Source organism: Solanum tuberosum, unplaced genomic scaffold (assembly GCF_000226075.1).
Source record: "Solanum tuberosum cultivar DM 1-3 516 R44 unplaced genomic scaffold, SolTub_3.0 scf00303, whole genome shotgun sequence".
Lineage (NCBI taxonomy): Eukaryota > Viridiplantae > Streptophyta > Magnoliopsida > Solanales > Solanaceae > Solanum > Solanum tuberosum.
In genome coordinates, this window is record NW_006239233.1 from 425,845 (window position 1) to 439,861 (window position 14,017).

A 14,017-nucleotide genomic window follows, 5' to 3' on the forward strand; every position below is an offset into this window, starting at 1 on the left:
CACCCCTCAATATGTCTCTCTCCTTCAACAACTTGAAAATCCACTAAAACAGTTAAAGAGTTGACTGGTTGAGTAATTACAAATCAAGAATTGATGCCTATATTTCCAAGAAAACCAAATATTTCTACCACCAAACTATATATCCTTTGAGTAATCTTCAAGTTTTCTTTGTGAAATCTGTTTTTTCTCTCTTTATTCTTCTTTTCTCATTGAAAAAATACAACCCCATAAAAAGAAAAATAAAGTGTTATGGAAAATCATCAATTCATTTACCCAATTTTTATCTCTTTTATCACTGCCCTTGCCCTTGTTTCCATCTCTCTATGCATAGCTGCTGAATTCAAGAAAACAAAGGTAAGTTCTTTTGCGTACATTCTATCCTCCCAGACAATTGTTTTCTGGGATTACACTGGATATGTTGTTATTGTTGTTTCTTTTTCTTTTCAATTGGATTTTTTTTTGTTTGTTCAATTTTGTTTGATTGTCTATCTTTTTTATATTTGTAGAAGGAAGATCTGAGGTTTGATGGGAAATTGTGTTACTTGCCAAAAAGTGTAGCTTTTGAATTGGGAATTGGAGCTTTAATTTGTTTAATTATGGGTCAAGTGATTGGGAATTTGTTGATTTGTAGAAATGTCTTCTCAAGGGATCATCAAAACAATTCAAAGACTAACAAGAAACCTACCATTACTGGCCTCATTTGTTTTATCTCATGGTAGGTACTCCATCCATTTCTAAAATCAATTTTTTTTTTGAGTTTAAGTTATATACATCGTGAATATAAAAAAGAAAATTATTAATATACCCAACACATAAGCATTCTTGAAAAGTGAGAATTACAATTTTAAAAATATGATAGGATAATTGCTATAACAGATAAAGATGATCTTATTATAAATTCTTTATATTGGTGATATAAATCATTTAATACTTTTATCAGGTCTAAATAAGGGGAAATTATGAAATTTTAATAGAGAAATTTTTATACTTATTCATTTGATAAAATAGGAATTAGTATTGAAGTGGCAAGATACGAGTGTTAAAACAGAATGTGCAACATATGCACATGAATGTTTGAAGTTAAATTAATTCAAGAATTTTTTTTCTTATTTTAATTGATCAGGTTTCTCTATTTTTCTGATGAGAAATAATATTGCATGTGGGCTATAGTTACCCACCAATAAATGAATTATAAGTTTCAATATTAATTTCTTAAAAGTTCATTGCTACCTTCTTTTTATAAAACAAATTAATTTATAAAATATTAGTATTATCTTTTCTTGATGCACATTTGGGTAATTTTCCCATCAAAATATCCTCACCATTCGCTTTTACTCGTTCAGTATTTACTTGGACACCCTTAAAGAACAATAAATAGAATATCAATTTTACAATATTGCCTTTTGAATGTAATAAATTTAATATTTTGAGAAATGACTATATTTTGCAGGTTGAGCTTTGTGATGGCAATAATTTTAATAGGAACTAGCATTAGCATGAGCAAAACCCAACCACTTGGTGAAGGGTGGCTAGATGGTGAATGTTACATAGTCAATAATGGTGTCTATATTATTTCAGCTATTTTGGTATTTATAACTTTGAGCACAACACTTGGTCCCCTTATCTTCAAAATAAGAAAGAAGGACCAAGTACAAACAAGATGGCAAAATACCCCTACAACAAGTTGAATATATAGAAGAAGAAAAAAAAGATACAAATATATGAGAAATTATGAAATACAAAATGCATAGACTTACTTAGCAACAACTTTTTTGTTATTCTACTTTTATGATCGAGATAAAGAATCAATGCCCTCCAACCTCCTTTAAAAAAACACATAAGATCCAACTTCCAAATACAAATGTGTATCTCTTTTTTTTCTCATTTCTTTTTATAAATAATTATAATGTTCAAATCAACTTACTTCCTACATGCCAACGCCCCTCACCCTCTGTTTTGGGGGCCAGGGCAAGGGGTGAGGGAAAGGAAGGAGAATAAAGTAATATCTCAACTGATTATATGGAGTACATGTTATTACCTCCTACATGTCAACACCCCTCACCCTCCGTTTTGGGGGCGGGGTAAGGGGTGGGGGGATGGAAGGAGAATAAAGTGAAGACCTATGTTTTATGTGGTCCCTTTCAATCTAAGAAAAAGATTGGAAATGCACAAACTTTTTTTCTTCCTCCACACATGGTGGTGATGTGTTATAAATTGCAAATTAATACATTGAGATCATGAGATGTATAATTAATATTTCAAGGAGTCAGAAAATGCACGTGTCCAGCAGAAAAACCCTCCACCATCTTAGGAGACATTTGTCAATATTACTTGTCTAAGAAAATCTTTCTTTAAAAAAAAAAACAGCTAAATTAGGGGACCAGTTCCTCCAAGAATCCTGTTCGTATTCACTGAATACGCCAAATATATGTAATTGTTTATATAAAAGTGTCTACTTATGTTTTTTAATACTGAAGAGAAGACCAAGTTCATTTCCTCAGTCTAATTTGAGCTAAAGAAACTACCAGACAACTTACACATCAAATCTCCTTGATCTAACGACAAGTAGTGTGTATATCAGACGAGATAACAAGTGAACTGATTGAAAAACTCAAATCTCCACTAGGGCATACATACACGATAGCAATAGTCGTGTAAAGCATGTAGAAAAACCTGGCTCGCTGGACCAAAAAATAAAACATGAACCAGCCATGAATAACAATTCCTAATACACCTGCAACTGTAGTAATTGGTAGTTTGGTAACATTTGGTATTGAACTCCTCAGCAAATGTCATAAACTAGCGGGAGATTTACTCTGCCATTGCGTTGAATACTGCAGAAAACGACATAACAAGACACCATGCAGAACTCCAATGAATATGTTACATCCTCATGTGCGCTCCTCCACGGCCCCTACCGCCATAGTTATTATACCCCCTTCCCCAACCATAGCCATATGCACCACGGTGCCCACCATTTCCAGGCCCATAGCCATATGCACCACGGTGCCCACCATGTCCAGGGCCATAGCCACCATTTCCAGGCCCATAGCCATATGCACCACGGTGCCCACCATGTCCAGGGCCATAGCCACCATTTCCAGGCCCATAGCCACCAGGCCCAGGCCCATAGCCACCATTTGCATAAGGCCTTTGTTGATGGTTACCGAAAGTCTGGAGGCAATAACAAAAAAAGGAGTGACTTGTTAGTTACTGTCACTAGTGTGTAATAGTAATTGATCAAAACTCAGTGAATATTTAGTTGAGGGGTAGACGAACCTCACTATCCTGCCTCATCCTCTGAGAAAGGCGATTCTGCCCATTCCTACCTCCACGAGCAACTGTATTGCGGGATATATTATCAAAGAAGTCATCCTTATTATAGGCAGGCTGCGCAGAAATCAGGAGGAGAATTAAATGATCAAAAACTTAACACACTTATGGCAATCATATTATATGAGTAATACGACTCAAAGGCTGGTAAAGAGGAATATAATGCAAAATAACATGTGGATAATTCGATTATACGTGTTTAAAATGCTTGACACCTACTTTGGGATCAGAATTAGAATCCAAGCCATGATCTACTTCATTCCCCTTGTCCTCATTGACCAAAGCATTATCCACACCGTCCATCTTTTTAGCTGTTTGTTTTGCTTTTCCAAGATAACCCCACACCTCATCTTTGTTGAACTTCTCATTCATTGCAACAAAATCAAACTCTTCGGTAAACTCTGAAGATGATTGCAACTGCAAAAGTTCAAAACAAAAATAAATTCATAAGCTAGATGGTTACGAAATTGCTTCCAGAGGCAGAAACATTTTTTGACAAGGAAGAAACATTTATAAAGCAAAGGTAATTTGCATTGTTACAGAAACATCGTTAGTTTTGGAACACTTTTGGAAATGGCATGGATCTTCAAGTCCCTAAACTTATTGATAACAGAGAATCTTAAAGGAGCTATGTTTGATGCAATTCCCACCCTTTAGGTATTATGCCCAAGGAATGCAGGAGTGTTACTATAGGTTAATTATTCTCGTTTAAAATGTTAGACCAGTCATTTCATAAACCCCGACCACCTAAACCCCTTATTCAATCTCTTACATTCTTTTTATGGCCCAAACCAAATACCACGAAAGCTCTTCTCCTTCTTCATCCTTCGCTCTATATTTTCAGCTTGAATTGCCAGTGGTAAAACCTAAAAGGTATACAAAGTGAATTCTCACAATACTCTTACTTTAGTAATGCTATGTCTTCCATTGTTTCTCTCTCTCATCTCTCTTTCTCTACTGAAAATGCATCCCTTCTACCATTCCCTTCCATCAGGGGCCTTAATACGTCATCCTACATCAATTTGCTAGGCTTTCACCACAACATATTCATACCCACGACATGCCTATACAGACCTTATAAAAAAAACTTTACTTGAGCTTCAGACAGGTGGTAAGCAGGAATTAGCTTTTGCATCTTGAATCCACATTGTGACAAGAAAGCTGCATCTAGATTTATTGAGTTCTAGTTCTCCATTGCTTCTAGACTTTTCTTTTTCCAGAAAACAGTAAAATAAATGTAAGCCCACTGATTGTTACAAGATAACCGCAAATATGCATAATTGTGTCATGTCATCCAATCTACTTTATCCGTAGAAGAGTACATGCAACATACTATGTCCAGATCAATATAAAACACGGATGTAAAGTTTGAATTTAAAGGCAAAGGAGGAAACAGTGATAGAATCAAACTATCAAGCACATCACACTTTGACAAGCAAGGGCATAACTTAGGATCCTAGTAGCACCCAACCTCAAATAAAAATGGAAAGCAAGCAAGCATCAGATGTACATGGTCACTTGTCGAAGCAATTAAATGAATGACAAGCAGAACCAGTTCCACAGTAATTCAACCACGTTAATACTGGCATCCAATGGACTTGCCACTACAAATCATAGAATAAGGCAATTGAACTACGTAAGGGAAGAAATGGTTCTATATCAATAATTACAGTGAAAATTCAACCAGACACTGGTCAAAAAATGAAGAGCAAATAACCTTCTTTGCAGCAGGTGGCAATGGCAACAATGGCGCTTGGACTGCTGAAGTAGTAAATGATGACGAGGGATTCTGAGGTTCTGAGCTGAGAACACCAAGGTCCTTCTGATCTAAATATAATTGCCCAGAAAAACTAGGTAGAGATAACTGATCCGGAGTTAGCAATCTGGGGGGTTGTTGTGGAAAGACACCTGATGAGGAATCTACAACTGGGGATACAGGATATAAGGGTGAAGCATTAGAACCTATTCTAGAAAAGATTGGAGCACCAGAGTAACCCACAGTTTGACTAGATTGGGGAAATGCAGGAGTATATGCATAAGAAGACATGGAAGAGGTTACAGATAATAAGGGAGATACAATGTTAATACTGGGAGCCATAGGAAGTTGCTGTGGTGCAAGACTTTGTCTGCTAGTGAAAGATAAAGAATTTGCAGTGGTAACCACAGGCACTGGAGCTACGCTTTTTGGTAGAACAGCTGAAGAGAAATGTTCAGGGCCTTGGAGTGGGTAAGCCTGCTTCAAATCCTGCATCATCACATGTGAAGCAGAAGGTGGAAGAGAATGTTGCGGAGCATGGTGACTGCTAGTGGGTTCACTGTATCTTTGCTGGTAAGAGGGAGCTGCATAAGAACCCATGTTGGATTGAGTTGCCTGAGAAGCGCCATATTCAGTCTGGTTTACCGATTGATGCAAAGGTGGCACACTATTCAAGGAAGCAGGTCCCTTGTAAGAGCCATATTCTGTAAAAGATCCACCATTAAGTGACACCGATTTTGAAGAGCTTGGGGAGACTCCAGCATAGCGTGACTACAGAAATCAAAATGGCGTTATATTACTGTGGAAGATAAATAAAATCTAGAAACTACTATCAGAATTTTTGGGTACATATTATCAGCATAATCTCCCATGCAAATTTTACAATAGATAGTTTAAGTCATCATCTATTGCGAATAAAGCAGATTAAGCACCTGAATAATTGCAGGATCATTATCCAATGATTCTTCCACTTGAGGAGATGGCGAGGATTTTACTTGCAAATCCTGAAAGAGAATATATTTTTCTTAGAATCAACCTTCAAAGGCAAAGAGAGAAAACGCTGATCTTCTGACTAAAAGGAAACCGATTACCACAAAATCAGTGAAGCACAAAATTTACGAATAAATTGATGCAATGAAGCCACTCCAATTGGTCATTGCAAGGACAACAACCAGGTAGACTTCTTGTATGTAACCTCCTTCCGTTAATTGCCCCACCACCACCCACCTTTTAGGGGCAGAGAGTTATTTTAAGAATGGGAAATAATTTTTCTTAACTTTTTTTTGAGAAAGGTAATAACTTGCAGATATAGAGAAAGGCGGCAGTGCCGGCACTTGGGTAGTGCTGAAATGAGTAGTTACAAGCTCATATAAGAGCCAAAAGGAGACTGTCCAGAACTATAGAGCTGCAATATTACAATTTACCTATTTTGATCTATCAAATCCCCTGTTATCCTCAAAAAGATTGTGTTTACACCAAAAGTACAAGAGACTAAGACACTTCATCCTAATTGTGTGAATGGAGCTGCTTGTATCTTCAAAAATTCTTGAGTTTCTCTCTATTTAGACTATCCAGCATATGCAAGCTGGGGATCAATTGCCACTAATTCTCACCTCTATATCTTTTTTCCAATCTCCTTCCAGTTACTAAGTAGATCAAAAGTGGTTCTGGGCATGACCCAGCTGATACCTAGGATACAAAAGAACATGTGCCACAAAATTGTTGTTATCTTGTGATAAATTAATAGGTGCTCATTAGTCTCCCCATTCAGTCCACATAGAGAACACTTTGAGCAAATCTGGAAACCTCTTCTTCGTAATTTATCGGGTGCCCACCAGCCAGGTAATACAAGAAACTTTGGGAGGGATATTGACTTTCAACTCAGGGTCAGGGCCAAAACACTGTTATAGAGGTATTATAGTTTAGATTCCAGTACACAGATTTAACAGTGAAGATTTCTTCGCTATTCAGCTTCCAACTTGGATTGTCTGGAACCTTAGCAGTCATCTTGAAAGCTTCCAGAATGTGTAGCAAGTTTGCTACTTAGTTGAGTTCCCCGTCATTTAAAGCTCTCCTAAAAATCAGGTTTCATTTGTGTTGCCCATACCTGATTAACCTTTGGTTGTTGTCGCATGCAGATAGAGTATAGTTCAGAGAAGAGGTTCTCTTTAGAGGGACTTTGACCCGTCGAAATATCATCCCAAAAATCAGATTTTAGGCGATTCCCAACCTTGACACATGTGTGTATATTTAAAGCTGGTCATTGATTCCTGATTATTCACCATAAGATGGTAGTCTGGTACCATAAGTGGATCTACTTGGCACTTGCTAATGTTGTCCATTGGCTTGGCATAACATACTTTTGGGAGATGAACTTTCTCCAGATTGTGTTGTCTTCAAAATTGAATCTCCATACCCATTTTTGGAGAAGACTCTGATTGTGGGAACTGAGGTTCCTAATGCCCAAACCTCCTTGCTTCTTATTGAGAGTTAGTTTCTCCCATTTCAACAGGTTCCAGCTTCTTCTTTGTTTGTTGTCTTGCCAAAGGAAATCTCTTCTCAACCTATCAACCTTTTCTTCCACACTCCCGGGAATAGGAAATAAACCCATCATATAAGTTGGGAGAGCATCTAGTACTGAATTGATTAGAGTTAATCTTCCCCCAAATGACAAGTAGTGGCTTTTCATTGACAAAGCCATCAAGAAGATCTGGATTATGATACCTGCTTGTATTTTTTGGTGTATTTGGTTAGAGAGGAACAAGAGATGTTTTGATGGAGAGTCAGCAGCTTTAGGCATTTTGAAGACTAGGTGCACTGAAAATTTGTTTAGTTGGACCAACTTGTATCCTGCTGTTAATGCAGAACAACTTCAGGATTTTACTAACTCATTAGCTCTGGCTTAGATAGTTTGTATAGTTAGCCAGAGATTTTTTTGTAAGCTCAAATGCCATATCTTGTAAATTTTGCATCTTCCTGATGCTGTTATTAATACCACTTGTCTTATCAAAAAAAAAAAGTAGTGGCTTTTCAGTCTTGCTAATTTTTTGTCACATCTTTCAATTACCTCATTCCAAATCTAATCTCCTTAGATTAGCTCTTTGCACCAACTGGCATTCCTAGATATCTAATTGGTAGGGATCCCAACTGACAGTCTAGATTTCTAGCAAGTGCATTGAGCCCATCATCAACCTGATTAACTCGATAAAGATAGCTCTTAACCCAGTTCATATGTAGGCCACAGAGGGCTTCAAATATGGTAAGATTTAAGAATGGCTCTGAGGTGCCTAATCTGAATCACTTGTGCATCACAAAAGATTAGAGTCATCTGCATAAAGCAGGTGTGTGATCTCCAGATTGTTGCAATGTTGTTCAAGGATCCAAAGTCCTTGATCCATTTGTTTGAGTTAGATGTTCTTAATATGTGGTTGAGGCCTTCCATTGCTAATTAAAAAAAAAGGGAGATGGAGGATCCCCTTTTCTTAACCCCCTACTTGAGTGAAAGAAACCTTCGGGGCTTCCATTGATTAATACTGAAAACTTTACAATTAGATACACCGGTTTATATATCTTCTCTAAATCCCATATCCCTCGGAATCTTCAAGAGAAAGGACCCATTGACATGATCAGAGAAGTGTTTTCGACATCAAGTACATACAATTCCAGGTCTGTTTCATTTAGTCCTGGAAGCTACCAACTAATTTGCTAGCAAGGCTGCATCCAGGATTTGCCTCCTTTATAAGGTCATCTGATGGTCATTGACAAGTTTCTCCATGCCAGTTTTTAGCCTTTCTGTGATGAGTTATGAGATAATTTAGTGAACTCCTCCTATTAGGCTTATAGGTCTATAGTCCTTAAGCTCATCTGCTCCATTCTTCTTTTGGATAAGGACAATGAAAGTAACATTTACTGAAAACACCAAAAGGTAGAGAATCTACAAAAGGATATGCTTCTCTACAAACTCCACCCAATCATCTATACAACAAGGAACTTTTTGTGTGCATCAAAAGAAAATGAGGGAATGGAGACTAACTTCTCAATTAAGAGAAACTCGACTCTACTCCTACAAAAGCTCTCTTATCTCTCTCTCCAAACAACCCACATTAACGCAAGTGGAACAACGTTCCAAGCCCTACGTCTTCTCCTCCTCCCATTCTTCCAGCTGAACATCAACTCTTTCACAGTTTCTTCGTTTCCCATGGAGTGTCAAACCACCTAAACATATGACAAATCCCAGCATAACCACATGGTTAAACCACAATTTAGCAAGAGATGATCCACATCCTTGCCCATCTCCTTACACATGTAACACAAACTAACACAAGCAACCTTCTGCTTTCTAAGATTTTCCGCAGTGAAGAACACCCTCTAGCGGCTAACCAGGTGAAAAACCGAACCTTCCTCGGCAGCTTTGGAATCCAAATTGTATTACATGGGAAAACATGCTCCTCCCTAACTAAAAGCTTCTCATAGAAAGATTTACCAGAGAACACTCCATTATTTCCAAGCCCCACCACCAAACATCGGGGTTCTCAACCGGACTGACTTCCCTATGTAGTAAGGATAATAATCTTTGTAACTCCGACACTTCCCAATCTTGAAATTCTCATCTAAATCTCAAAAGTCTCCACCTTGTGTCCCCCTAAGTTGTAATATTGTCGATTCTCTTTGGCAATATATTCTGTACAATCTCTAAAAATCATCTTTCAATAATGTCCCCACACTAATTATGACCCTAAAAATTTACTCTCCCATCATCTCCAACCTTGAATGAGATATTTTCCCCTAAAATAGTCTCATACCTTCAAGAGATTCCTCTATAGACCACACCTGAAAGGCAAAGTGATATCTCTAGACCATATTTATCAGCTATCCCCCCCCCCTACAAAGCGTGTACCTCCACCACAAACCTCCATAATCATTTGTCAAGAAAGGCTTTATTAAACACCTTTCAATCTTCAATGCCAAGACCTCCCTATTTTTAAGGAGATGGGATAGTGTCTCACTACACCAAGTAAAATTTCCTTATCTATCTGCCACATCCAACATAAAATTTCTCCAAATCTATTCCAACTTTTCCGTGACAGAAGTTGGAGCATAAAACAAACACATGTATAAAGTAGGGATGCTCGATAGTGTGCTCTTATTGAGCACTTCTTTCCAACCTTTCAACAAATATCTCTTATGCCACCTTGTTAATGTCCTCTCAACCCTCTAAATAACCAAATTCCACACTATGTTGTAAGAAGAACCCCATCCCTACATTTCAAAACTTGAACAAGTAATCCAATGTCATTCTTGTATTTTTTTGGTGTATTCTTGTTGACTGTATCTTTTTGGTTATGTACCCCATATACACCCTTATTTTTTTGTTGTCTGTATCTGTATTTGACTTTATTTTATTTGACTATATATTGTGATGTATTTTTGTAGTTATGAACCCCCTATATACACCCTTGTATCAACGGCGAAGACTTTCTCTGCTAAATTGTTGCTTCAATGGCAGACGAAGTTCTAAATGGTTTCAACGGCGGACGAAGGTTTTATCTTATCAAATGAAATGAAGCTTCCATGGGTGATTTCAATGAATTTTTTAAATGTATTTGCAACAGGAATAATCTCACACTCCCTCAAATTAATTTTTAAGTCCTGGCCCTGCCTGTGGCTGAAACCAAATGAGAACTTGGCCTAAATCATCCAACTGGGTCTCAACTGCATCACAAGGATCAAGGTAACATCTGCAAACAATAAGTGAGACACCAATATTGTCCCTACACCCCCAACCAAAGAATCAAACCCTTCAAGTAACCCTCCAAAACAGTTCGATCCATCATCCTGCTCAAAGCTTTCAAACTTAGAATAAACAACACAGAAGATAAAAGGTCCCCTTGTTTTATATAAGTTAGTTGTAAAGAGGAGCTTGTGTGTATAGAACAGTTGGATCAATTTTTTGGAAGCCTAAGGTTGTGTGCAAATATGTACTTCTGGCACCATTTTGGTGTTAATTTTTACACCTGATTGAAGATATATTCACAAATTTTGCACAAAATCCCCTCTAGGTTGTCCAGTACGAAATTATCCTCGCGAGTCTAACTAGTCAAATCAGATGAAGTGAATCATCAAAGTGCGCGCAAGATGGCCTAGCCCGGCCCGGACGCCACGGTTTATCAAAAATAAGAAGACATAGTCAACACGACATGGCACAATAAACTCCCTGTACGAACAAAATATTGGTTTCTAATTTGAGTAATGATATGTAAGTTTGAAAGAGTAATTAAGAAATTTAGGCACAGATACTTTGGAATGAGCATATACAAGTCAAAAGTAGAAGCATCACATTAAGCAGACTGCATTGAGTCTCTTTACTAAAAGTAGAAGTGAGATTTATACCAATCAAAATATATGCATGTACCTTAATATCACTCCCACGAAACAAAATGAATTCAAAAACTTTATCATTTGGAGGAATCTGCGGACCGTCTTTCTTACGCCCCTCAGTTCCATATGATCTCACTGCAAATAGAGCACTGGTTAAAATAAGGCATTTTGTCCATAATTGATGAGAGCTCCGAAATGGAAATAATCATAAGCATAAAGCCAGCATCCAATTCTGAAACTAATATTCCTGACCCTCTATCTCGGGAATGCACAAGTTATTGAGAAACCTATATGGTTGACAAAAAAACGCACTAAAGCAGCGGTATAGAAAAACTAAGCTTCATGCCATAAAAAACAGTGTTTCACACAAGGGTGGAGAAGAAGACTCTTCACCATTTGCCCCATTTTGATGCAACTCAGTTCAGCCATGCATGATTAAACTCCGGAAACGATAAAAGTAAACTTATTTACACATCATATTAAACTTTATTTTCTAGGGAAAGAAAAGCATCCTCGGGTTCATCTGAATTGCAGAAATGATAATTTAAAATTGAGTTGGACCAAAAATTAAGAGGATTTAAAACCCATTGGTGTAAAGCCAGTTATTGGTTACACAAGTGTGCCAAATATTTGAAATATCCCATGAGGCCAGTGTGACATATAAATAGGTCGAAGCCATAATTAAAAAAAAAAAAATCAGAAGATAAAGTTAGAGGCATTAATCTGTCAACATCACCAATCTACCCAATGCTTTAGAGCAAGATACTTAGAATAGACAAGAGAAGAGAAGAGCTGCACTTGAGGCTTCAAAGAGTGCAAGATTGGTGTCCACCTTCTGCTTCACTTCAAAATCCACAGCAACATGAAACCATGTACCAACTTACAAAATCACATCTAAATACATTTCCAATACCAGATTTTAACTAGTTGAGAACTTTTCCTGGCATTCCTTTCCTTTTCTTTGTTATTGAAGATGCAACAGAACCATGACATCATTTAACAAAGCCAATATAATCTTTCAAACAAAACAATAATCCATTTCCAGTTTCCCATCAACAACATATACAGATACAACAATGCGTATAATTAATACGAAAAATTACAACACGATGCTAAAATCTAACCGTTCTTCAAGCCAAGGGAAGAGTCCTTAGTATTAAGAAAGTCCAGCACTCCTTCGTAACGAATCTCGGACTTCGATGTCAGACTTATGAAACTACCGATATACGAATCCGGCGTAGATGACGGCGATGGTGACACCACCGCCGCCGCTGTCGACGGCGGTTGATTGGTACCGGAATCATTCGCCATCGTTTACGAAAGAGGAAAAATCTAATTAGGGCGCGTGTGAAACTGCGAATCAAATTTTTGGCTGTTTATTTGTTATGGCTTTGCTTTTTTTTTGTGAGAAGAGAGGGCGGTTTCTATTTTGGGACCACACCCTTTGGCTTGTAAAGAGGCAGAGAAAATGACATAAATGGTCCCTAAACTATCATAGTAGATCTAAAATGATTCCTTAACTATACACTTGACAGATATAGTCATTTAACTATCCATCCTTTTGTTAAGTTTGGTCTATATCACTTTTTATAAAAAGTGTTAACAAACACCGTTAACATACATGATTGAATTCTGTCTCCTTTCTTTTTTCCACCTTTTTTTCTCCATTATCTCATTGTTTTCTCACTTTCTTTTTTCCAAATCTTCTCCATTGACTTTCTTTTTTGTCATTTCCTTTGTCTATTATCTCACTATTTCCTCACTTTCTTTTTTTTCAGTTCTTTTCTTCATTGTCTGTAATTATGTCGTTGATCGTTATTTCATGTGAGTTAAAGCAAAATGCAAAGTAACGAACACAATTGAGAAAATTTTATTCTATTTTCATGTTAATAATCAGTTATTACATCAATGAAACTGCATAAAATTGCAGAAAAGTTCAAAAATCAGCAACTAAATTGAACTATAGTGCTCTGTTTTCAACAGTTTTAGTGCAAAAAATAGCTTAAACTACAAAAAAAAATAGCAGTTATAAAACTTCGATCGAATTGCAGCACCAAAACACCCAATCAACAGAAAACTGCAAAATCAACACCAAACTATACATAACACAGCACTAGACAGCAACATCAAACCACCAAAAAATCAGCACCAAACTGCACAAAACACATCTCCAAAAACGTCACCAAGCTGCACAAACACAACTCCAAAAAGGTCACCAAACTGTACAAAAACAACTCCAAAAACGTCACCAAACTGTGCAAAAAACAGCACCAAACTGTTGCACAGACAGCAGCACCCAACCACCAAAAATCAGCACCAAACTACACAAAAACTAGCATAGAAACTGCACCAAACTTGCCAAAATCTAGATTCAAGGATTTTCTTGACTGTAGCGACAATGAAGAAAATAGGAGGGAAAAAGAAAATCAAGAGAGAAAGTACTAAATGATGGTGTTTGTTAACGGTGGATATAAAAAGTGAAATAGAAACCAAACTTGACAAAAAGATGGATAGTTAAAGGACTATATCCGTCAAATATATAGTTAAAGG

General features: G+C 37.1%; 2 protein-coding genes across 2 annotated transcripts; one reads left to right on the forward strand and one right to left on the reverse strand.

Annotated features, from left to right (window-relative positions):
* The first annotated feature begins 6 nt into the window (after positions 1–6).
* Positions 7–1,849, forward strand: LOC102584125 (uncharacterized). The gene is made up of 3 exons (XM_015314601.1): positions 7–354; positions 507–715; positions 1,451–1,849. Exons 1-3 carry the CDS (start codon positions 250–252, stop codon positions 1,686–1,688), a joined length of 552 nt encoding a protein of 183 aa, XP_015170087.1. The 5' UTR covers positions 7–249; the 3' UTR covers positions 1,689–1,849.
* A 565-nt stretch (positions 1,850–2,414) lies between these two features.
* LOC102604664 (protein decapping 5-like) lies at positions 2,415–12,904 on the reverse strand. The gene is made up of 7 exons (XM_006359888.2): positions 12,592–12,904; positions 11,502–11,602; positions 6,022–6,093; positions 5,051–5,860; positions 3,553–3,750; positions 3,280–3,390; positions 2,415–3,174 (listed from the first exon to the last, which is right to left on the reverse strand). The coding sequence occupies exons 1-7, from the start codon at positions 12,776–12,778 to the stop codon at positions 2,884–2,886; spliced, it is 1,770 nt and encodes a 589-aa protein (XP_006359950.1). The 5' UTR covers positions 12,779–12,904; the 3' UTR covers positions 2,415–2,883.
* Positions 12,905–14,017: the final 1,113 nt, after the last annotated feature.

Coding starts and splice junctions, on each gene's coding strand:
- LOC102604664 (XM_006359888.2), bottom strand. CDS start 12,778: ATGGCGAATGATTCCGGTACCAATCAACCGCCGTCGACAGCGGCGGCG. Junction 6,094..11,501: donor TTCGTGGGAGTGATATTAAG/GTACATGCATAT, acceptor ATTCTCTTTCAG/GATTTGCAAGTAAAATCCTC. Junction 3,391..3,552: donor ATTCTAATTCTGATCCCAAA/GTAGGTGTCAAG, acceptor ATTTCTGCGCAG/CCTGCCTATAATAAGGATGA.
- LOC102584125 (XM_015314601.1), top strand. CDS start 250: ATGGAAAATCATCAATTCATTTACCCAATTTTTATCTCTTTTATCACT. Junction 355..506: donor CTGAATTCAAGAAAACAAAG/GTAAGTTCTTTT, acceptor TTATATTTGTAG/AAGGAAGATCTGAGGTTTGA. Junction 716..1,450: donor CTCATTTGTTTTATCTCATG/GTAGGTACTCCA, acceptor TATATTTTGCAG/GTTGAGCTTTGTGATGGCAA.